This window comes from Scyliorhinus torazame, chromosome 2 (genome assembly GCF_047496885.1).
Source record: "Scyliorhinus torazame isolate Kashiwa2021f chromosome 2, sScyTor2.1, whole genome shotgun sequence".
In the NCBI taxonomy this organism is placed as follows: domain Eukaryota; kingdom Metazoa; phylum Chordata; class Chondrichthyes; order Carcharhiniformes; family Scyliorhinidae; genus Scyliorhinus; species Scyliorhinus torazame.
The window spans coordinates 26578065-26603898 of NC_092708.1; the positions used below are offsets into that span (position 1 = coordinate 26578065).

The 25834-nt window shown below is 45.5% G+C and overlaps 1 protein-coding gene across 3 annotated transcripts in view; it reads right to left on the bottom strand.

The window, feature by feature from the left end:
• The window catches only part of stam2 (signal transducing adaptor molecule (SH3 domain and ITAM motif) 2), a 93792-nt gene that overhangs the window by 10538 nt on the left and 57420 nt on the right, over positions 1–25834 (bottom strand). For 2 of the 3 annotated variants that reach the window (XM_072469787.1, XM_072469798.1), the window contains exons 6-12: positions 25348–25426; positions 23600–23792; positions 17847–17941; positions 9786–9862; positions 7936–8023; positions 4069–4123; positions 885–1059 (exon numbers count right to left, since the gene is read on the bottom strand). In XM_072469787.1, coding sequence (XP_072325888.1) covers positions 885–1059; positions 4069–4123; positions 7936–8023; positions 9786–9862; positions 17847–17941; positions 23600–23792; positions 25348–25426 — 762 coding nt within the window. The remainder of the gene's footprint in view (positions 1–884; positions 1060–4068; positions 4124–7935; positions 8024–9785; positions 9863–17846; positions 17942–23599; positions 23793–25347; positions 25427–25834) is intronic. The other variant, XM_072469808.1, reaches the window with a different exon arrangement.

Consider the following 25834-nt stretch of genomic DNA (forward strand, 5'->3'; position numbering starts at 1 on the left):
CTGAAAGGACAAGGGCAACAGATACATGGGAACACCACCACCTGGATGTTCCCCTCCAATCCACTCAGCATCTTGACTTGGAAATATAATTGGCCATTTCTTCACTGTCCCTGGGTCAAAATCCTGGAATTCCCTCCCCTACAGGACTGTGGGTGCGCCTACACCACATGGACTCCAGCGATTCAAGGTGGAGGATCTCCACCAGCTACTCGAGGGCAACTAAGGATGGGCATTAAATGCTGGCCCAGCCAGTGCCACTCACATCCCACGAATGAATAATAAAAAACACAATTTAAAACTGCGGAATCCTCATCAATAATAGACTTGGTGCACTGAGCGTCACATTGAGTTTGAACTGGTTGGGGGTTTACTCAGCATTTTAGTTTTCTAAGGTGGATGAATCAGGTGCTATGTCTCAGTATGTGATAAGAGGTCAAGAGGATACAGGCACTCTGCACAGTGCTCAAGTCACAATCGTTAGGGCTCCCTGGCCCTCAACAACGGGTGGGCCATTGCTTCAAGATACCATCCACTGACCACCAGCCAAGCCTACCTCTCGGAATATGCACAGCACTAAACATTTTTAGATTGCAATAAATTTCAATTTGTGCGTCCAATTCTGCCAACCCTGGAAAGTGAGAATGAAATTCTCCCGAGGTGAATAAGCAGCAGAGTGAATCTCTGTTTAATTCCTCAACGGTGTTTCGTGGTCCCTACCTCAGCAAAGAAGTCCCTACTCCACGTGTGCTAGATTTATCACGTGCACCGAGGTACAGTGAGACGTACTGTCCTGTGTACAGTCCAGGCAGATCGTCCCATACACGAAAACCATCCCCTTTCCCCGTTAAGGCTGCCAGGTTTTCCTGGCATGCACTGGAACCAACCTGCATAGGAACGGTGGCTGACTGTTGTGCATAGTAAGCCTGTGCCTGAGCTTGTGACTGGGTCTGAGGCTTGGAATACATGGAAGAGTACATAGGCACGTCATTCATCAATTTGTTGTACAACTCCAGGGCTTCTAAAACCTTCACGTTCAGCTCCGACAACTCAGAGTGCTTCCTGGAATGAGAGAGAGAGATGAGGAAGGTCACTTGAAAGAGCAGTCATTATGCATAAAACATACAAGAAAAAGTATTTTCAAGTCAACCCTTAACAGGTGTAGATTTAAATAAAAACTTATTTGAAAATAAGTTTCTGTAGTGCATAAGAAAAAGGTAAAACTTTCCACTTCACCCGTGAACAATGTCTTCGTATTACATTCTCCCACGCACTATTATAAAGCAGAATTTAAAAAAAAAAATTGATAGGATGTGGGTGTCGTTGGCACGGCCAACGTTTGTTGCCCATCCCCTAACTGCCCTTAAACGGAGTGGTTTGTTGGGCCATTTCGGAAGGCAGACTCTCATGTAGGCCAGACCAGGAAAGGACAGCAGATTTCCTTCTCTCAAGGGCACTACTGAACAAGATGGGTGTTTACTACAATCAATCAATGATAGTTTTATGGTCACCACTACTGAGGCAAGCTTTATATTCCAGATTTTGTTTATTAATTGAATTCAAATTCCACTAGGTGCTGCAGTGGGATTTGAACCCAAGCACTCTGCATTACCAGCTCAGTGACATTCCCATTACCCCACCGTTTCCCTTTAAGGGATTTAAGATTTGCATTTGCAGAGGGCTTTTCAGAACCAACAGTAATCTTAAAGCGCTTTACAACCAAGGAAGTACACATGAAGTTTGGAATTTCTAGCTTAGGTAGTTCAAACAATGCAAATGCATTGCTGATGCAATTCTCAAACCACCTTCACTCAATCATACGGGTGCCCTCCACCTCAGTAACAGGCACAGGTCTTTCCTGTTATCTTTAGCCCAGTGGAATCAATACTGGTGTGAAGTGCAAAGCACGCAATAGATCAGCTCTAACAGCCCCTACACCGCATAGACCCCAATGAGTCACAAAGGCAGCTCACCACTTTCTCAAGGGCAATTAGGGATGAGCAATCAAAATGCCTGCTTCCCTTTTAAAAAAAGATAAACTCTGCCTCAGGGAGCAGAGGACCTGGGTTCAATCCCGGCCCCAGGTCTCTATCCCGTGTGGAGTTGTCACAATCCAAAGCTGTGCAGGGTAGGTAGCTGGATTGGCCACGCTAAATTGCCCCTTAATTGGAAAAATCAAAAAAAGAAAGAAAGCACCCTACTGGTTCATTATGTGAAGTGGTGCCAAAAATGACACATCAAACATTTCTGGCAAGTTGACAAAGCTTCAATGCAAGAACAGAAAAGGATTTAAGCCCTCTATATTCCACAGTCAATCCACCAATCCTGCACATCTTTGGACTGTGGGAGGAAACTGGAGCACCCGGAGGAAACCCACGCACACACGGGGAGAACGTGCAGACTCCGCACAGACAGTGACCCAAGCCGGGAATCGAACCTGGGACCCTGGAGCTGTGAAGCAACAGTGCTAACCACTGACATCGTTTAGAGGTATCTGTGCTTCTCCAGTTCTGGTCTCTTGACCGCCCACAAGTTGTAATTGCTTCACCACTGGTAGCCGGGCCTTCAGTTGCTAAGGCCCAAAGCTCTGACATTCCCTCCTTAAACCTCTCCACCTCGCTCTCCCTCCTTTAAAAGGGGCTCCTTAAACACTTTGGGTTATGTGCCCCAAAAACCTCTATGTGGCTCAGTGTTATTTTGTTCATAATTGCTCCTGTGAAGTGATCTGGGACATTTCACTACTACATTAAAAGGTGCTTATATAAATGCAAGCTGTTGTTGAAGTTTCCAAGTTTGAGTTCACTTCCACAGTCTGAGTGGCACGATATGCAACACAACAAACAGTTCAAGGAGGCAGCTCACCACCACTGTCTCAGGGCAATTAGGAGTGGGTAATAAATGCTGGTCTAGCCAGCAATGCTCACATTACATGAATGAATAATAAAGAAAACTAGCATTGCTGCCCTTGGGTTCAGGAGAGGTGCAGCCAAGACTCTGGCCTGGACCTCTATAAGCCAATTCATGTGGAAAAGTCATAGAAAGTTTATGGAACAGAAAGAAGCCACTTGGTTCATCATCTCTCCACCGGCAAAAAACCAAGCCACCAGCCCAATGCCACTTTCCAGCATTTGGTCCGCAGATCTGCACATCAGGTGAATCTCCAGACACCTTTGTAAATCGTGTTGACGGTTTCTGCCTCTACCACCTTTTCAGGTAGTAGGTTCTAGGCTCTTGCCACCCTTTTGGTGAAAGTCACTTGAAATCAAAGCTTCCGAGTCAATTCCCTCTCCTCTTAGGCCCTTCCCATCCACATTATTCATGCGCTTCACAATTTTTTACATCTCAATCAAATCTCCCTGAAGCCTCCTTCCCCAAGCCTCCTCTGCTCCACGATAAACAACGCTAGTTGACCCAATCTTTCCTTGTAGCAGCAATTTTCCAATCCTGGCAACATCCATGTGGCATGAAGACTGGATTGGGTTCAGCTGTAATATACCCCATGACAAGCCCCCTGATACTTTGTCTGGGCGTAGAAGATTGCGAGTGAGGGAGCGAGAAAGGGGTAGGCACAAGGGGCTGGATCCCAGCTGGATCTCAGGGAAGGAGGAGGAATAAGAAAATGGAATGAGTGTTATACGGAGCTGCTGCATCCTTCAACCATTCTCACTGGCTGACAGCTTGACACAGAATCCCAGTGCTCTGCCAGACCCAGAGTGACTGTCATTGTAGTGCGACTTCCTGACCTGAAGTGGACGATGTCTGTGGAAACAGTAGCATGGAAAGAGGCGCCAAACACGTAGGGAAAGCGAAAATGCTTTTGCCTTTTAACTTATTTCTACATGCCAAACAAGCAATTTTGTAATGCTAAACACAAATTGTTAGCTCGCATTTGGGCAATGCACAGTGAGTTGCATCACCAGTGAACCTGAACTATGCATGTTTCAGGGAAGTCTGCACCAGCAGGGAGGGGAAAAATAAATCCAAATTCAGTGTTTGATTGACTGCAAAATGCAAACATGTGACAGGAGAAATATATAATCAGGAAAGTGAATTAGTTTTCTGGTTTCCTACCTGTCTATCTCTTCAAGCTTCTCATCAATAATTGGTCCCATTTGTTGACAGACATCTAGGAGATACACAATAGATACTTTGTCAAAACTGCAAACAAAAACAAGTAGGTCAGCACTTACCTCACCCTCCGCGATATTAGGAGTTTAATCCATACAGCAAGACGCTTGCAAAATTCCTAACTTTCCAGTTCACTATTGTCCCTGATGATTTTTGGGGATGCTTGTAAAACTAAAGAACAGGTAAATCGAGTAGTCCTCACTATATCCATTACACAGGGTGGCTTCTTAGTTTATCCGAGAGAGAGTGCTGAAGAGTCAACTTGACACGAAACATTAACTCAGTTTCTCTCCCCACAGTGCTCCTTCATGCTGAACACTGTTTGGAAGAAACTAAGGGCATTAAAGGCACAGAATGTCCTCCGGATGAGAGACTTCGATGACCATCACCAAGAATGACAGTGATACAATCACTGACCAAGTCCTGAAGGCTATATTTGCCAGCCTGGCCTTAAACGCAGGTGGAGAGAACACCAACACATGGGGGAGGGGGACCTGCTTGGCCCCGGTCCTTACCAATATACATGGCGCAGATGCATTTGTCCATGGCAGTATTGGTAGGAGTGATCACTACACAATCCTTGTGGAGACATAAATACTGTGGCTAGAAGGGCACATCAGAGACAGGGAAGTCTGCGATGAGTAATTCCCCTCCCAACTCCTCAAAACCCATCAACCATCTACAAGGTACAAGTCAGGGGTGCGGTGAAATACTCCCCACTTGCCTGAATGATCATAGCTCAAACAATGAAATGAAAATCGCTTATCGTCGCAAGTAGGCTTCAAATGAAGTTACTGTGAAAAGCCCCTAGTCGCCATATTCCGGCGCCTGTTCGGGGAGGCTGGTACGGGAATTGAACCGTGCTGCTGGCCTGCCCAGGTCTGCTTTAAAAGCCAGCTATTTAGCCCAGTGTGCTAAACAACATACAAGAAGCTTGAAAGCAGCTAGCTTAATTGGCACCTCAACCCCCACCTTAAACATTCGCTCCCTCCACCAATGCACAGTGCCATCAGTGTGTACTATCTACAAGACGCACTGCAGGAACAGACCAAGGCTCCTTTGACAACACCTTCTAGGTGATAGAGATAACAGGTTTAGAAGGACAAGGGCAGCAGACGCATGGGAACACCACCACCTGATAATTCCTCTCCAAGCCACACACCAACTTCACTTGGGACGATATCACCGTTCTTTCATTGCTGCAGGGTCAAAAACTCTGTACTTCCCTTACTAACAGCAGTGCGGGTGGACCTACATCACTTGAACTGCAGCAGTTCACGGGGTCTCTCACCACTGCCACCTCGAGGCAATTAGGGATGGGCAATAAATGTTGCCTTGCCAGCAACATCCACATCCCATGAATGTATTAAAAATGTCACAATATATTGGAGAGCCTTTACCGACACGAATTGCAGGTAATCACTTCATTATTTTAAAGGGCAATCAATGGCTGAACACAAGTGCAGCTCAGCATTTTCATTCACTTAAAAGAAAGGTCACAGCATCACCAACATAATGGAGCTCGTCTTAGTAAACATGGGGAGCCACCCACACCAACCAGCCACAATGGGGACTGCATGGTGCATGGCAGAATCTCCATGAAGGTCACTCTCCCTGGACACAACAATGGGGAAGAGGCAGAGTGAAAGTACACGTTTAAAAGAATTGGATCAAGGTGTTTAAAATGGTGACGGATTCAGATGGAGAAACGATAGAGAAGCCACTTTCAATAGCTGAAAGGTCACGGACAGATTTGGGGCGACTGGCAGAAAAAAAGGAGACTACACGAGGAACAATTATTTTATGGCAAGCGTGGTTAGGATTTGGAATTCACTGCCTGATTGGGCTGGAAACCGATTAAAATTGTAGCTTTCAAAAGGAAGTTGGATAAATACTTGGAAGGAAAAAAGATTGCTGGAGGCATATAGGGAAAAACAAGAGAATGCGACTAATTGGATTGTTCTTCAAAAGAGCTGGCATGGACTCGATGGGCCTGTTAGGAATGTGGGAAATTAAAGAGATTAACATTGAACTTGAGATGAAAATAAAATAACATACAAGTAACCAGTAACAAGACTAGCAGGCATCCAGAAGAATAATGAAATGCAATTAGTCCAGCAACAAGATTAGGAGTCTAGAGACACTTGGTGCGAATGGCCATATCAGAAACCTTGTTTACCAGAGGTCAGTGGGGCTATACAAATGATAACTTCTAAAAGGCAAGGAATTTGAGAGAGGTAGACAGCAGAATCCACAGAGGGAAATATCAAATAGACTAAACGGTGTAACTGCTAGCACCCTCATTGAGGAGGGAGGTTATTTCTCCACCCAACAGTCAGAAAGGCCAGTTCCTTCTGTGATCCCAGTCACGGAGGCCTGTTTCATCTAACATTTAGAACTACGGCAGATTGCAGATATTCTCCTCTAAAAGACGCAGCTTTGTGCCTTCGCTGAACCAGGAAGAGACATTTTCCCAGTCTTGGCCACCTAAGCGGTAGTGTGTGGTAATTATAAGCTGATTTGACCCATTGCGTTACTGAAATTGGATGTTGCTTGGGAAAAGGGGGGGTCTCTGAGTTCAGGTAACCTGGGTATATTTTGGGAACAAGAGATAATTTCAGATATCACGCGGTGTTTAATTATTCATATACTTGTGTTTATTAGTTTTTTGTCATGTGTTTTTTTAATTTACTTTAATAAATATTTTTTATTAATTGTTTACACAATGACTGGTCAGGTTCCTCGCTGGGCTGTACAAGGGGCTGGTTTTGCACAGTGGGCTAAACAGCTGGCTTGTAATGCAGAACAAGGCCAGCAGCGCGGGTTCAATTCCCGTACCGGCCTCCCTGAACAGGCGGCGGAATGTGGCGACTAGGGGCTTTTCACAGTAACTTCATTGAAGCCTACTTGTGACAATAAGCGATTATTATTATTATTACATGGTTTCCCACATTATTCCAAACAAAAACAGCACAAGGAACCAGTGTTTCAAGTTATCCTTCAGGGTTTTGAGACCCTCTCGCGGGTAACATCAACGGCGTTCTTATCAGAGCTAAATAACCTCCTACTTCATCATACTACTTCCAGATTCTATCAAACAAGCAGTAAGAAGAAAATGATTCATCTCTGTACTGTATTTGCAGATAATAAAACCATGTTGACAATAAGGAGGTCGTGTTGAACTTGTAGAAATTCGTGGAGTATTGCGTCCAGTTCTGGGTAGCGCTCTTTAGGAAGGGTGCAAAAGCATGAATGGGGGCAGCAAAGATCGACGAGAATGGTTCCCGGACGAGGAGCTAAGTTATGTAGATAGATTGAAGAAGCTGGGACTGTTTTCCTTGGAGAAGGGAAGGCTGAGGGGAGATTTCATGGAGGTATTTAAAATCCATGAGGGTTCTGGACAGAGTAGGCAGGGAGAAACTGCTCGCATGGATGGGAACGATCGCAAATGAGAGGGCACAGATTTAAAGTAATTGACCAAAGAGGCAAAAATGATAGAAGAACAAACATTTTCATGCGGAGAGTGGTTGGAGTGTGGAATGTACTGCCGGAGAGAGTGAGGTGGAGGCAGGTTCCACACGGCGAGTGGAAGGGGTGTGGAATGCGTTGCCGGAGAGCAAGGGCAGTGGGGGCAGGTTCAATCAAAGCATTCAGAAGGGAATTGGACTGTTATATGAAAAGGAACAACTGTTACAGGCCGAAGGCAGGAGAATGGCATTAAAGGAGTTGCTCGCTTGGAGAGCTGGTGCAGACACAATGAGCCGAATGCCTTCTGCGTTGTTTAAAAAAAAAAATTCCCAGGCTCGTTACCTTCTAGATGTAATAGCTCGGCGGAGTCAGGCTGTTGATCGGTAGGAATTGCATTTTGAAGCAACTGCAACGCCTGGTCCATCTTTTCCTACAAAAATAGACACATTTTTAAAACAGTGGCAGCAGCAATCTGAACTCATTTGAAAATGAAAATCGCTTATTGTCACAAGTAGGCATCAAATGAAGTCACTGTGAAAAGTCCCTAGTCGCCACATTCCGGCACCTGTCCGAGGAGGCTGGTACGGGAATTTTGGCAGAGGTACATGGGTTGATGCTGAACCTTCTTGGATTGTGGTACCCTGTCACCCAAGTACAAGGGTATTCCAGGGTGCAGAGGTGACTCTGTGCAGATTATTTAAAAATGTATTCTTCCCTCAAAAATCTCTCTTTTCATTCTAATAAATAAATACTCTTCTAAATAACTTTGCGGCTTTTAAAAGTCCGACTTGGTAGCACATAATCACTGCTTCTTGATTGAAAGGAAAATAACTTGCATTTATGTAGCACACCTGAGTGACATGGGGACAGGTGATCAAAAGTTTGATCAAAGATCAAGAAGTCTCTTAAAAAAAAGAGGCGGATGGGGGATCTGTTTATAGACGGGAGCTTCCCCAGCTTGAAAGCCTTGGAGGATAAAATTGAATTGCCAGCAGGGAATGGGTTTTGGTATCTGCAGGTACGAGACTTCTTGAGAAGGCAGGTTCCGGCCTTCACGCTGCTGCCGCCATGGGGGATACAGGACAGAGTGGTCTCCAGTACATGGGTGGGAGAAGGGAAGATATCAGATATCTACCAGGAACGTTTGGAATCGGAGGAAACTCCAGTGGAGGAGCTCAAGGGCAAGTGGGAAGATGAGCTAGGAGGAGAGATAGAGGCAGGTCTGTGGGCGGATGCCCTAAGCAGGGTTAATACATCCTCATCATGTGCCAGGCTTCGCCTGATACTGTTCAAGGTAGTCCACTGGGTACACATGACGGTGGCCCGGATGAGCAAGTTTTTTTGGGGTAGAGGACAGATGTGCAAGGTGCGCAGGAAGCCCAGCCAATCATGTCCACATGTTTGGGGCATGCCCGAAGCTTAGAGGGCTTTGGCAGGGTTTCGCTAGGATGATATCCACGGTACTCAAAACACGGGTGGTGCCGAGTCCGGAGGTGGCGATCTTTGGAGGGTCAGAAAAGCCGGGAATCCAGGGGGCGAAGGAGGACGACGTTTTGGCCTTTGCCTCCCTGGTAGCCCGGAGATGGATCTTAGTAATGTGGAGGGACGCGAAGCCCCCGAGTGCAGAGGCCTGGGTCAGTGACATGGCTGGTTTCTCAGTCTCGAGAAAATAAAGTTCGCCTTAAGAGGGTCAATGTTGGGGTTCTCCCGGAGGTGGCAGCCATTCGTTGACTATCTCGGGGAAAATTAAAATGTCAGCAGAAGCAGAATGCCAAAGGGGGGGGGGGGCAGACTGTTGTTTTATGGTTGGGGGGTGTGAAGATTGTGATGGGGTGGAAATGTTTATTGTACCATGTTTATGTTGCTGTTATTGTTATGATTATAAAAATTGCACATACCCCAATAAAAATATATTTTTTAAAAGAGGCAGGTTCAGGGAGGGAATTCCAGAGTTTGGGGTGGAGAAAAGGAAATTAGGGACTTGCAAGAGGGACAGGCCACAGTTAGTGGAGTGCAGATCATCCTGCTGACTATCAGCATCTAGGCTCACCCAGGAAGAGAGGCCCAGTTGGGTGGAGCACTGGAGGCCTGCCATCATCCCGGGGGGAGTCTGCTCCTCCAAAAGGTGGAGGGAGAAAATGACAAGGAGACAGAGAGATAAAAGCGGCAAAACCTGAACGAAGTCTACTCACCTCATCGATATAAACCGGCTCAGGCTCCGAAGGCTGAACCTCTTGTACAGTTGTCTCCTCTGCCACTAAAACTTTCTCTGTAGTCAAAGCAGAACAAATAGGCCCCCATAAGTAATTTTGCACATTCCTTTAAGCTTGCGTCCACATTCAATCACACTCTTGTCACATAGCAATGCCACTTACATCACAAACTCTCTGCTCCTTACGCGAATCAATGTGATCACAGGGTAGAATTTTTGTAATAACCTATAATAATTGGGTAAATATCTACAAGGGGTGTGCAGTTCTGTCCGTGAGAGGGTATACGAGTGAGTAACACGAATACAAAGCAAAGAAGACCTACAAAATTTGGTTCTCATCAGCCTGGCACAGATGGGTAAAGAGTCAGGGAGTGGAACTTGCGGGACTAAAGAGCAGGCACAGATTCAATGGGCTAAACTGTGCTGTCCTATTCAATGATGCTTCCCATCCACTGTCTATGCTACCCTTGTAGGAAAGGTACCAAATTTGTCCTTGAAAAGACAAAAGGAATCAAAAACAAAACCTCTTGAACTCCCAGGTCTGAAATAGTCTCGAGTTAAAGCACTTTATTTTCACCCCATTACAGTCCAAAAGCGACAATAACCCTGGAGGCCAGCAACAAACACCTGAAGACAAACCTCCATCACAACCTGTTACCTGAAGAAAGTTGCAAAGTCAGAAAGGGAACAGGATGGAGAGGGCCAGGGGGTAACAAAGGCATTTTATTTAATCAGAACTATTTTGCCATCAAACCAGCACCCTCATCAGACTACTGAAGCACTTTTGGTATCAAAAACCTCTCGGATCATCACCAAGCTTCCTGGGATCAGCTAATGAGCATTCTTCTGTGGCAGGACTGAAGTATGTGACAAGCAGGAACCCAAACAAGTACATCAGGTTGCCAGGAAGGATGGTTGAAATTTGGCCACTGCACAGTTAAGGAATAGATAGAAACTCCAACATGAGCAGTGAAAGAATGATGCTCTGAATCAAGGTGAACATAACAGAGGGAATTGTTATCTTCATTCAATTCCGATGTTAATCCTGTGACTGTTGGTACTGAAGTATTCTCGGTCTCCAGTACAGTTCACTCAAACTGCTACCAGCTACTAGTAGCTACACCACTTTGCAAGGCATCAGAGGGCAGAGGGAGGGAGAAATCCAAGGTAGTAATCCAATCACGGACATTGTTGGCACCATAAAGTTGTGAGCAGTTCAGCAGCCAGTGATTAAACTGCTGGTTTGGAATTCTGTCCAATGTTCTACCAAACATTCCAAAATCAGATTTTAAAAACACACACACATTGCCATTGTGTCATTCTCTGCTATTCAATTTGAGTGGTCCAGATAAACATACCCAAAGGAGATCACCAAAACAACATTTCCCCGACAAGGATGTACTGGCCTTGGAAAAGAATCCAGAGGAGGTTCACAAGAATGCTCTCTGAAATGAAGAGCTCATCATATGAGGCATGGTTATAGAGTCATAGAGATTTACAGCATGGAAACAGGCCCTTTGGCCCAACTTATCCACCCAGTTTTTACCATTAAGCTAGTCCCAATTGCCCGCATTTGGTTAGTGGTGTCCCTCAGGGATCAGTGTTGGGCCCACAATTGTTCACAATTTACATAGATGATTTGGAGTTGGGGACCAAGGACAATGTGTCCAAGTTTGCAGACGACACGAAGATGAGTGGTAAAGCAAAAAGTGCAGAGGATACTGGACGTCTGCAGGGGGATTTGGATAGTTTAAGTGAATGGGCTAGGGTCTGGCAGATGGAATACAATGTTGACAAATGTGAGGTTATCCATTTTGGTAGGAATAACAGCAAAAGGGATTATTATTTAAATGATAAAATATTAAAACATGCTGCTGTGCAGAGAGACCTGGGTGTGCTAGTGCATGAGTCGCAGAAAGTTGGTTTACAGGTGCAACAGGTGATTAAGGCGGCAAATGGAGTTTTGTCCTTCATTGCTAGAGGGGTGGAGTTAAGACTAGGGAGGTTATGCTGCAATTGTATAAGGTGTTAGTGAGGCCACACCTGGAGTAGTGTGTTCAGTTTTGGTCTCCTTACCCGAGAAAGGACGTACTGGCGCTGGAGGGTGTGCAGAGGAGATTCACTAGGTTAATCCCAGAGTTGAGGGGATTGGATTACGAGGAGAGGTTGAGTAGGCTGGGACTGTACTCGTTGGAATTTAGAAGGATGCAGGGGGATCTTATAGAAACATATAAAATTATGAAGGGAATAGATAGGATAGATGCGGGCAGGTTGTTTCCACTGGCGGGTGAAAGCAGAACTAGAGGGCATAGCCTCAAAATAAGGGGGAAGTAGATTTAGGACTGAGTTTAGGAGGAACTTCTTCACCCAAAGGGTTGTGAATCTATGGAATGCCTTGCCCAGTGAAGCAGTTGAGGCTCCTTCATTAAATGTTTTTAAGATAAAGATAGATAGCTTTTTGAAGAATAAAGGGATTAAGGGTTATTGTATTCAGGTGGGAAAGTGGAGCCGAGTCCACAAAAGATCAGCCATGATCTCATTGAATGGCGGAGCAGGCTCGTGGGGCCAGATGGCCTCCTCCTGCTCCTAGTTCTTATCCCTCTATACCCATAGAACTCTTTAAATGCTTATTAAAAGATAAAATTGTACCAGTCTCTACTACTGCCTCTGGCAGATCATTCCAGACACTCACCACCCTCTGTGAAAAAATTGCCCCTCTGGACCCTTTTGTATATCTCCCCTCTCACCTTAAACCTATGCCCTCTAGTTTTAGACTCCCCTACCTTTGGGAAAAGATGTTGACCATCTACCTTATCTATGGCCCCTCATTATTTTATAGACCACCCCTAAGCCTCCAGAGAAAAAAGCTCCAGTCTATCCAGCCTCTCCTCATACTCAAACCATCAAGTCCCGGTAGCATCCTAGTAAATCTTTTTTGCACTCTTTCTAGTTTATTAATATCCTTTCTATAATAGGATGACCTGAACTGTACACAGTATTCCAAGTGTGGCCTCACTAATGTCTTGTACAACTTCAGCAAGATGTCCCAACTCCTGTATTCAATGTTCTGACCAATGAAACCAAGCATGGAATGGTTGAGGACTCTGGATCTGTACTCGTTGGAGGTTTGAAGGATGAAGGGAGATCTTATTGAATCTTAACAGAATATGGAGAGGCCTAGATAGATTGGATATGGAGAGGGCGTTTCCACTACTAGGAAAAACAAGAACCCGAGGACATAATCTCAGACTGAAGGGATGACTTTTTGAAACATAGATGAGGAAGAATTTGTTCAGCCAGAGGGTGGTGGATCCGTGGAACTCTTTGCCGCAGAGGCTGTGGAGGCCAAATCACTGTGTCTTGAAGACAGAGATAGATAGATTCTTGATTAATGGAGGGGGTGGGCAGGGGTTATGGGGAGAAGGCAGGAGAATGGGGATGAGAAACATGCCATGATTGAATGGCAGAGCAGATTCGATGGGCCGAATGGTCTTACGGACTGTGGAAGCTTGGATATTAGCCATTGCTCTGATGTTGGTTAACATTGCATTTCACAAGCAAGAGAAGAAAATGCTGGAAATACACAGCTCAGGCAGCACCTGTGGCGAGGGAAACAGAGTTAATGTTTCCTGTTGTAACCTTTCATCAGAACCTGCTAAGAATCAGTTCCGACAAAAAAGCACTTCAACAGTTCCGACAAAAGCACATTAACTTAGTTTCGCTCTTCACAGAAGCTGCCTGACCCGCGTATTTCCAGCCTTCCCGTTTCTTCTTTCAGATTCCCAGCATCCGCAATATTTTCCTTCTAGCTTTTCCAATTATCTCAGTAGATGGGCTAGTTACAGATGATGACGGTGACAAAATTGCACAACAGCCTTGGGGGGGGGGGGGGGAGAAAGAGAGAGATCGTAGAATTCCTACAGTGCAGAAGGAGGCCATTCGACCCATCAAGTCTGCACTAACCTCTGAAAGAGCACCCTATCTAGACACATGCCCCATCCTATCCCCATCTAACCTTTTGGACACTGAGGGCAATTTTTCATGGCCAATCCACCTAACCTGCACATCTTTGGACAGATGAAAAGGTCAGGTTGCTGCTGTGTGACCCTTGGCTGATAGCAGAAAAAACAGCAGTGATATTCCTCTCCTCCCCCAAAGTTGATCGTCAGCACCAACCTGCATTAATCTGGCACTTTCCAAAGTTTAACGTTTCGTGGCTCGTCATGGAAGTATTAAAGAAACCTGTGACACCGAGCCACACAAGGAGATCTCAGGACGGGTGATTAAAGACTTTGCAAAGGAGGCAAGTATTAAAGGAGCATCTTAAAATGGTGGGGAGAAAGGTTTAGGGAGGGAATTCCAGAGTTTAACTGAAGGTGGAGTGAATAAAATTGGTGATGCTCAAGAGGACAGAATTGGAAGACCACAGAGATCTTAGAGGGTTAGAGAGTTGCAGGAATCACAGATGCAGAGAGGGGCGAGGCCATGGGCTGAGGTGGAGAATTGAAACAAGGGCAATAATTTATTTTTTTATAATAATCTTTATTGTCACAAGTAGGCTTACACACCCCTGTCAGCATCAACGGGGCCGAAGTGGAGATGGTTAGCAGTTTCAAATTCCTCGGGGTACACATCTCCAAAAATCTATCCTGGTCCACCCACGTCGACACTATCACCAAGAAAGCACAACAGCGCCTATACTCACTCAGGAAACTAAAGAAATTCAGCATGTCCACATTACCTCTTACCAATCTTTACAGATGCAACATAGAAAGCATCCTATCAGGCTGCATCACAGCCTGGTATGGCAACTGCTCGGCCCAAGACCGCAAGAAACTTCAGATCACCGCTCAGTCCATCACACGAACCCGCCTCCCATCCATTGACTCCATCTACACCTCCCGCTGCCTGGGGAAAGCGGGCAGCATAATCAAAGACCCCCTCCCACCCGGCTTACTCACTCTTCCAACTTCAATCGTGTTGGGCCATTTAAGAATCAAATACATTGCTGTGGGTCTGAAGTTTCCTCACAAATCCCGAAAGACGTTCTCTTAGGTAATTTGGACATTCTGAATTCTCCCTCCGTGTATCCTGATGGATACAGAACTGGCTAGGTCATAGAATATCATAGAATTTACAGTGCCGAAGGAGGCCATTCGGCCCATCGAGCCTGCACCGGCTCTTGGAAAGAGCACCCCACCCAAGCCCACACTCCCACCCCATCCCCATAACCCAGTAACCCCACCCAACACTAAGGGCAATTTTGGACACTAAGGGCAATTTTAGCAAGGCCAATCCACCTAACGTGCACATCTTTGGACTGTGGAGGAAACCGGAGCACCCGGAGGAAACCCACGCACACACGGGGAGGATGTGCAGACTCCGCACAGACAGTGACCCAAGTCGGGAATCGAACCTGGGACCCTGGAGCTGTGAAGCAATTGTGCTAACCACTATGCTACCGTGCTGCCCTAGAAGGCAGAGTAGCAGCATTGGGAGGATGCTTTTCGGATTGTGACTAGTGGTGTTCCGCAGGGATCAGTGCTGGGACCTTTGCTGTTCGTAGCATATATAAATGATTTGAAGGAAAATGTAACTGGTCTGATTAGTAAGTATGCGGACGACACAAAGGTTGGTGGAATTGCGGATAGCGATGAGGACTGTCAGAGGATACACCAGGACTTAGATAGTTTGGAGACTTGGGCGGAGAGATGGCAGATGGAGTTTAATCCGTACAAATGTGAGGTAATGCATTTTGGAAGGTCTTACACAGGTCGGGAATATACAGCGAATGGTAGAACCCTCAAGAGTATTGACAGTCAGAGAGATCTTGGTGTACAGGTCCACAGGTCACTGAAAGGGGCAACACAGGTGGAGAAGGTAGTCAAGAAGGCATACGGCATGCTTGTCTTCATTGGACGGGGCACTGAGTATAAAAATTGGCAAGTCATGTTGCAGCTGTACAGAACCTTAGTTAGGCCACATTTGGAGTATAGTGTTCAATTCTGGTCACCACACTACCAGAAGGATGAGGAGGCTTTAGAGAGGGTGCAGAAGAGATTTACCAGGATGTTGTCTGGTATGGACGGCATTAGCTATGAGGAGAGGTTGAATAAACTCGGTTTGTTCTCACTGAACGAAGGAGGTTGAGGGGCGACCTGATAAGAGGTCAAAAAATTATGAGGGGCATAGACAGAGTGGATAGTCAGAGACTTTTTCCCCAGGGTAGAGGGGTCAATTACTCGGAGGCATAGGTTTAAGGTGTGAGGGGCAAGGTTTAGAGGAGATGTACGAGGCAAATGTTTTTACACAGAGGGTAGTGGATGCCTGTAACTCGCTGCCAGAGGAGATGGTGGAAGCAGGGATGATAGTGACGTTTATGGGGCATCTTGACAAATACATGAATAGGATGGGAAGAGGGATACGCACCCCGGAAGTGTAGAAGCTTTTAGTTTCGACGGGCAGCATGGTCGGCACGGGCTTGGAGGGCCGAAGGTCCTGTTTCTGTGCTGTACCTTTCTTTGTTCTGTGTACCTGAACAGGTGCCGGAATGTGGCGACCAGCAGGAGGGAAATTGTCTGTAAATATCTGTACTGACGTCTGCCTGTCTTTTTACCTCCTTTTATTTCTTGCTCGTTGTTGGGTATATTTCCTCTGGTCGGCGCGGTTATGTAAAATGTAACATATAACATAGGAGTTATGAAATACAAAACGTGAAAACCCTTTAAAACACTTAAAACTGGACAGATTTAACTGGGTTTCCCTGGCCACAGGTGGAGCACTCACGTCTGACTGCTAGTCAGCTTGTGACTCTTTCCATTGCTCAGTGTTCTCCAAAGGAGAACTGCTGAGCACTGCTGCCTTGCAGCACAAGAGACCAATTCCAGCCTTGGAGGGACGGTCTGTGTGGAGTCTGCACGTTCTCCCAGTGTCTGCGAGGGTTTCCTCCAGGTGCTCCGGTTTCCTCCCTCAGTCCAAAGATGTGCGGATTAGGTGGACTGGCCATGCTAAAATTGCCCCTTAGTGTCCAGGGATGTGCAGATTAGGTTATGGGGTTACGGGAATAGAGTGGGGTGGACAGGGAGTGGACATGGGTAGAGTGCTCATTCGAATGACGCCCAATGACGAGGCAGAGTACAGTAATGAGACAGAGAATCTGGTGAACTGGTGCGACGACAATAATCTCTCCCTCAATGTCAACAAAATGAAAGAGATTGTCATCGACTTCAGGAGGCGTAGTGGAGAACATGCCCCTGTCTCCATCAATGGGAACAAAGTAGAAAGGGTCGGGAGCTTCAAGTTTTTAGGTGTACAGATCACCAACAACCTGTCCTGGTCCCCCCCCCCATGCCGACACTATAGTTAAGAAAGCCCACCAACGACTCTACTTTCTCAGAAGACTAAGGAAATTTGGCATGCCAGCTACGACCCTCACCAACTGCTACAGATGCACCATAGAAAGCATTCTTTCTGGTTGTATCACAGCTTGGTATGGAGTCTGCTCTGCCCAAGACCGCAGGAAACTACAAAAGGTAGTGAACGTAGCCCAGTCCATCATGCAAACCAGCCTCCCATCCATTGACTCTATCTATAATTCCCGCTGCCTCCGAAAGACAGCCAGCATAATTAAGGACCCTATGCACCCGGACATACTCTCTTCCACCTTCTTCCGTCAGGAAAAAGATACCAAAGTTTGAGGTCACGTACCAACCGACTCAAGAACAGCTTCTTCCTACAGCCATCAGACTTTTGAATGGACCTACCTCGTATTAAGTTGATCTTTTCTCTATACCTTGCTATAACTGTATTATATTCTGCAGTCTCTCCTTCCTTCCATGTACAGTATGCATTGTTTGTACAGCACGCAAGAAACAATACTTTTCACTGTATACTAATACACGTGACAATAATAAATCAAATCAAAAAAGGGTCAGTGCAGACTCGATGGGCGAATGGCATCCTTCTGCATTGAGTCTATGAAAGGAAGCATGTGAATACACAAAACAACTGTCTTAACATTTAGCAGGCGGAATGCACTTACCTGGCTCAGGCTCTGCATTCAGACTGGTCGATACAAAATTCGAAGGGAAAAGCCCGACTCCTCGTTTCGTCTCTCCTCTCCACCAGTTAGGGTCACTAAACAAGACAGCAAGACACAGAGGGTCAACTCTGGGTATCAGGAAATTTGTTATAATGCTTTACTCACATCAAATTTTACTGCAACCTTAACTCCACCTCCACACCAAAACAGCTACTTGGGGTGGTCCTGAACTAGAATTTGCTCTTTTTGTCGTTCGCGCTATGCTTTTTCACATGGCTGCCCAGATCCCATCAATTTTTCAAAACAAAACCCTAGTTAACTGGTACACTGCCTCTGACCTATAAATGTGGAGATGCCGGCGTTGGACAGGGGTGAGCACAGTAAGAAGTCTTACAACACCAGGCTAAAGTCCAACAGGTTTGTTTCAACTCGCTAGCTTTCGGAGCACTGCTCCTTCCTCAGGTGAAATGAGGAAGGAGCAGTGCTCCGAAAGCTAGTGATTCGAAACAAACCCGTTGGACTTTAGCCTGGTGTTGTGAGACTTTTTACTGTTCTCACCTATAATACCACATTCCATGGATTATAATAAGAGTTCTTTACAGCTTTGCAATATTAAAACTTTCTTTGGTGGTACCCAGGGTTTTAAAAATCCATGTTCAGCACAAATCAACCAGACTGCAGACAGGCAGCCGCTTGTTTGATTCAGGGACGGGAATGTTTATATATCCTTTGAACTGAACCTGATCTCAACTCCCAGAATGAATAGACATGCAGCTAACTGCAATAATAATCTTTTTTTAAATTATTGTCACAAGTAGGCTTACATTGACACTGCAATGAAGTTACTGTGAAAAGCCCCTAGTCGCCACATTCTGGCACCTGTTCGGGTACACAGAGGGAGAATTCAGAATGTCCAACTCACCTAACAGCACGTCTTTTGGGACTTGTGGGAGGAAACCGGAGCACCCGGAGGAAACCCACGCAGGCACGGGGAGAGCGTGCAGGCTCCGCACAGACAGTGACCCAAGCGGGAATCGAACCTGGGACCGTAGTGCTGTGAAGCAACAGTGCTAACCACTGTGCTACTGTGCCACCCATATACAAGATAGCTGTTCACCATCATTATGGGAACAGTTGTTCAATATCCAAGTTTTTGATTGATTAAAGGAAAAATCATAGACGTTCTTTATCCAAATTAAGCCAATTCTGTAAGCTACACCAAAAAGCACATTACGGAGCAAGAGGAACTGATCTGGTAAATACCCATTTCCTCTAGCATTTAATCACAATAAGCTTCTTCATTTTGAGTTGAATTGATATTTTTTTTTTTTTAACATTCTTAAAACTATTATGATGTCCAAGGAATCTAATCAACATATACCAGACAGTGATAGACAGGAACAAAAGGCCACCAGGCCCTCGATTCTGTTCCATCATTCAACTAGGTCATGGCTGATTTGTATCTTCATTCCACCCACCCACCTTGCTTCTGCAAACTCTTAATACCCTTGCCTAACAGAAATATGTCAATATCCGTCGAACCTTCAATTCTCACTCAGTCCAGACTGCCTTTGAAAAGGAATTTCAAATTTCCACTCCCTTTTGGGTATCATGCCCCCTGATCAAGAGTTCTAATTATAAGGACATGCCCGCCTTTTCCTGGAAACTAGAGAAAATAGTTTCTCCCTTCCACTGAACGCTTTTTAATCATTAAAAACGCCTCCATTAGATTATATAAAATGCAAATACGAGTGCTCAATGTGCACGAACGGAATTGCGGACAAAATCATTCTCCAATAATAATAACAATAATAATAGCTTATTGTCACAAATAGGCTTCAATGAAGTTACTGTGGAAAGCCCCAAGTCGCCACATTCCGGCAACTGTTCGGGGAGGCCAGTACGGGAATGCAGAGTACATGAAGATACACTACTGGGCAACATCCTCGGAGGTCACCATTGATCAGAAACTTAACCACCACACAAGGTACAAGTGGTGGAACACTTCCCAGTTAGCTTGGATGAACGTAACTTGCAACAGCGCTCAAATGGTTCAACACCATCCAGGTCAAAGCAGCCAGCTGGGTCAGCACCTCACCTGCTACCTTAAACATTCATTCCTTCCACCAGCAGTACACAGCAGAGTGCGTAGTCTGCAAGATGCACTGCAGCAACTTGCCACGGCCCCTCGACTTGTAATATATCACTGCTATGGAGTAAAAACCATGAACTCCCACTCTCACAGCACCGAGCGTACTTTCTACAGACAGATGGGGCTACAGTGACAATGTAAAAAAAATAGAGGTCCCTTTAAGGATAGACCAGGGCAAAGTTCAGGGCAAGTTGAGAGCAGGTAATGCTCGTTGGAGCCTGCGCTTAAGAGACAAGTTACTTCTGGACAGCGAGAGGATCCAGAGGGGAAGAGTGGAAACAGGTGTTTGCAGTGAACTATAGCAACACAGTAGTATCGATACATTACAGAATGTTTTCTGCTGCCTCAGTAAATGGGTATCCACCGATTAAACAGCAGTTGAAGGCGGCAGCTCACCACCACCTTCTCAAGGGCAATAAATACTGGCCTAGCCAGCGACGCCCACATCACATTAAGAGATTCAAGATGGGCCTTAGATTGGTTTCACAGGTCAGCGCAACATCGAGGGCCGAAGGGCCTGTACTGCGCTGTAATGTTCTATTCTATTTTATTTTTAAAAGATATACATTTCCGCTAAGCGTGGACAATGCATTAGGTTCATGAACTTCTGCCATTTGTTTATCACAACCAATTTCAACCAAGGAAAAAAAATCTTAAAAACCCAGAGTCAGAGAGAAAACCAAACTGCCAGCCTTCGGACTTGGTGTCATGGTATGGCAGCATACTTCCGCACAACTCTCATTGGTTAAGAGTTCCCATAAGGCCGACAATATCACACCAACCACATTAATATCACACCAACTATCTGGGAATCCTCAGTTGTCCCTTAGTGTCCAAAGATGTGCAAGTTAGATGGGGATACGGGGAAAGTGGGCTTGGGTAGGGTGTTCTTTCAGAGGGTCAGTGTAGACTCGATGGGCTGAATGTCCTCCTTCTGCACTGTAGGAATTCTATGTCTGATACAAAGCCATTGAGCTGAGATAGTAAAGGTACTGCGACTAACACTTAAACCCATCTCAAATCAAGCAAGGGGATACAAATGGACTGTACTTAGCACTTTTTTCAACTCGCATGATTTGCTGATGATTCAGAAAACAGACAGAAAGAGAAAAAAAATGGCTGCTCAATGAGCATATAGTTCAGCAGGAAGGTAAGGCACTGAGTAAAACCATCTCTGGACTAGCTGGCGAGATATTTAAAATCAGCAGTCACAAGCATTTCTGTGCCATATCAGGAATGGAAAAATGTGTAAAATGCTGGATTGCAATATATTCACCAGCAGCCTCTCAGGTTCCACTGCTCACATCAGATACTGAGCAATCTTGAGACCAGAATTGCTCTCTCCATTGATTTTGGAGTCCAATTTATTTTAGATTAATCATGACCAACGTCGATAAACCACCTTTTCCAAAATATAACATCCCAAGCTGCTTCACAAAAGTGCAATCAAACTAAATGTGACAGACTCCATGTCGGCCAGCATGCGTTAGAACATACAGTGCAGAAGGAGGCCATTCGGCCCATCAAGTCTGCACCGACCCACTTAAGCCCTCACTTCCACCCCATCCCCGTAACCCAATAACCCCATCTAACCTTTTTGGTCACCAAGGGCAATTTATCATGGCCAATCCACCTAACCTGCACGTCTTTGGACTGTGGGAGGAAACCGGAGCACCCGGAGGAAACCCACGCAGACACGGGGAGAACTTGCAGACTCCACACAGTGACCCAATAAAGAATCAAACCTGGGATCCTGGCGCTGTCAAGCCACAGTGCTATCCACTTGTGCAACCATGCTACATTGCGAAGCCATGAGTCAGCTGGTAGCTCTCTTGTTTCAGAGTCAGAACATTCTTGGTCCCACCCAAGGCCTCGAGCACAATAAGCAAGACGGACACTCCCAGTGCTGAATTGAGGGATTGTTGTACCATCAGCGATGTAGGCTTCTGCAGGAGACATTAAACTGACTATCCTCTCAGTAGCGGTAGAAGATCCTGTGGCAGTATTTCCAATAAGAGCAGGGGTGCTCTTAACTGGTGTCCTGGTCAATATTTATCTCTCAATCAATATCACAAAAATAATTATCTGGTTGTTATCATATGTTTGCGAGTGGTTGCTGTGCACATATTGGCTGCCACATTTCCTAAAATACATCTGTCACTACTTAATTGGTTGTAAAGTGCTTTGGATGTGTGGCCACCTAAAATGGCACTCGGCAAAGGACACTACAAAAAGTGGCCAAGTTCAGGGACAAACAGGCTGCAGCTCCAAATAAACAAAAGGCTACAGGCAGATTTTGCAAATAACACAGGAAAAAGGCCATCGTGAGGCCATTCCGGGACAATGGGCTTACATGCAAATTACTACAACGTAACAGGCTCAGTGCCGTCTGTTTCCCTATTTGGAAAGGCCTATGTGCCTCGGACACCAATGGACATGGCCGGTAAGGACACACCCTGCCATCAAGGTGGCGGGTCTTGATTGGACTTATCGAGCAGGGTGATTGAACCCTGATCGATCGATTGGTAGCTCACCTGGGACCGCCCAAAAGGGAGCAAAATCCCCAGGGATAAAAGATGCTGCGCGACCCCTCACTCGCTCTCTCGACAGCAACCAACAACGGTGACCGAAGAAGACCATCATCCACGCTACCGATAGAAGGACCGGAGCCAAGGACAAGGACGACTAGCAACTGACCATCAGGACTGCGGATCCCAGATAAAGGCCATGTCTGCCCGGTACTCGTCAGTCAATTAAAAGTTAAGTTAAGGTCTTGTATGTACTAGCTTTGTAGTTTAACTTGTGTGTGTGTGTGTGTGTGTGTGTGCGCGTGCGTGCGCCGTGAGTGAGAGAGAGATTGAATAACCTTAACATTGTGAACGAAAATGAATATTATACTACTGTATGAAAAAACATGTAGTCATTTGTCCACCGTATACGGGTTAAGACACACCGTGGTTTAAGTGTCATACAGTTGAGAAATGTGCTAAATAAATACAAGTCGTTTCTTCCTTATTGCAGGCTCCCTCATCCCCCTCACCCTCTTTCACATTTCTGTTCCATATTTTTCCTGGTATTACCTCTGCCTTGACAACCAAGGTTGCTAGCCTCTGCCTTGACAACCAAGGTTGTTAGAGGCCGCAACGAGTAGGGAGAAGCTGCAGCAATGGTGGGCATTATATCTGGTCCGTGGTCAGAAGGGATGTTTGCCATTCCTTGGGGCAGAGTCTATGGCTACCGCTACCTCCGCTTTTATGAGCCTGGAGACAATCACTAGCGGTATCTTCCCTCCTCCTCTATTGATCCAGCACAGGGCCACAGATAAGAGAGTCCTTGAGAAGGAAACATTTGCAGAACCATGCTAAATAAACAGGGAGTGGGACTAATTGGATAGCTCTTTCAAAGATTGGCACAGGCCAAAATGGCCTCCTTATGCGCTGTAGAGTTCTACAAAACAGCTAACTAGCTGGCATTTCAGCTGTGAAACTGGTTCCCAACACACAATTGATCAGTAGCAACGTTACTCCAACTCCAAGGGGGAGTATCGAGCCTTCTTTCAGCAGACATCAAGTTAGACAAATTAAGTCATTTCAAATCATACCTATCATCTAAAATGGTGATAATTTCTCCAGCTTTAAAAGTAAGCTCGTTGTCTTCAACAGCCTCAAAGTCGTACAGGGCACGAACCATGCGGAGTTCAGTTCTGTGGCTGTTTGAAGGATTTTCCGTTGCCGGGTAGAGAGACTTGGTCTCTGTCTGTTGTTGTTTCTGCTCCTGCAATGAAAGCTCAATAGCTGGAAGAGCAAACAGAAAAGTTTATATTTTGTAACATATGACCCTCCACTTTGTAACATGATTGTATTTTTTCCCCTTTAAAATAGCTGACACTTAAATCTATACCCAATTAATTACAGCTTCCTTTCCCTCAAGAGATTTTCAGTAACGTCAACACACATTATATTGAAAATCCTGCACCTTGCACTCATTTCAAATTCATGGTGGGAAGCGATATACTGCACACACTTTTCCCCATAATAATAAAGTGCCTATTTTCACATTTCTTGTAGGGAATTGTCTGCGTAAACATGTCACGCGCACACACGTGCACGCGCACACACACACACACACAAAATCTCTGATGGATAGCTCGTTGCTAGCCAAGGACATTATGGGGTACGGAGCTAGGAAAGAAGGATGGAGTTAGGATCCAGCTCTGCCATGATGGCCCCGAATGGTGGGACAGGCTCGAGGGGCTGAATGGCCTACTCTTGTTCCTATGAGAGGCTGAGGTGGTAAGTCATTCCCATCCACTTTTCTGTATATTGCATAGTTAAGTGTTCAATTGGTATTAGATCTCAATAAAGACCACGGCACTCCCTACATGACACTCTTAGCAGTTTTTCGGGTGTCTCCTTTGCTGCTACATTAGAATTTAAAAGGAAGCCGCATGCATTGTTACAGGCCGATATGTTGTACTTGTGACATGAAGCAAACAGTGCTCAAATGTGGTAGCAAGGGGGTGGATAATGGTATTAGGACTTTCCCCAATTTGGCCACGCAGCATCAGTACTCTCTGATTGGGTATCATGTGGCTAGATGCAGAGTAAAGAGTCATGCAAGAAATATCACATTGTTGGGTCAAAGGGATATTTTTCACACCAGCTGTCCTGTGTTTGTCCAGCTGTCCTGGAGTGTAATTTTGTGTGGAATCTATGCCAGCTTCGAATCCAAGCCCAACAGCATAAAAAGAGTTCCAGAGGTCGGCTCTTTTTCAATCCCTTGCTGATTTTCATGCCGTTCTCCTAAAGAATGCGGATTCCTGTACAGGGTACTGTCCTACAAGTGCCAGGTGCATTCCAGCTCCAAACACAAGTGGCTATTATTCATGTACAAACTCCACAAAGCAAATTTCAGCAGTTTATTCAAACTTGGGAGGAAATCTGATGCACATTACCATGTCTCTTCCCTGGAATGCAATCAGGAGCATGAAACCAAACCAAGGTGCGAGAACAAGCGCATGATGCCCACTGCAGCAATCGCGCCCCCCCCCTTCTGGCCCGTGACCCATTAACCAGGCAGGGGAGGGTGAATGAAAACAGGTCCTTCCCAATTTGCATAGCATAGGTACCTGCTGGATAAAGTCACTCAGCCACGATGGGGAGAGAAGCAACACAATGGTAAACCTTTCAAAGGTTCATCTCTCTTCCCACTCCGCCTGCCACCAGGCCATCAGTCCTATTATTTTTCCCGGAAATCCGCTTCAAGATTCTGACAAATTAACAAAAATACAACACCCACAAGTTTTTTTTTTTAAAACCAAAAGGTTTGCACTAGGAACGGATTCCTTACCTTTAGCTAGAGCTACATCTTCAGTATTTCTACTAATTGCCGTCGTGCCATTTTTACTTGGATTTGAAGTGCTCTGGCTCTGTTAAAGAAAAAGAACATGTGTGCGATCTGCAAAATACATTCTCTGTTCCAATCCCAACATGATGCAGTTTGGCTGCAAAGCTCCTTTCTCCCTCTGCAGTATAAAATGTTCAGATGTGCTTTTAGCTGCACCACGGGTAGGATGGTTTCTGTTGCATTGCAAAAAAAAAAAAAAAAAGTGTGGAACACCCACCTGTTGGTTGTATCGAGTCCATATCAGAGCCAGAGTTTAACTGTCCCTTCTAATATTTATTCACATCTTACTCTGCTCTGCCACTCAATCCCCAAATCTCATAGTTGATCACTCCAACAACAGCCTGACCGACACCTGACCGACACCAGCCAGGACAAAGCAGTCCATTTGATTGGCAATCTATCCACCACTTTAAACATTCACTCACTCTTC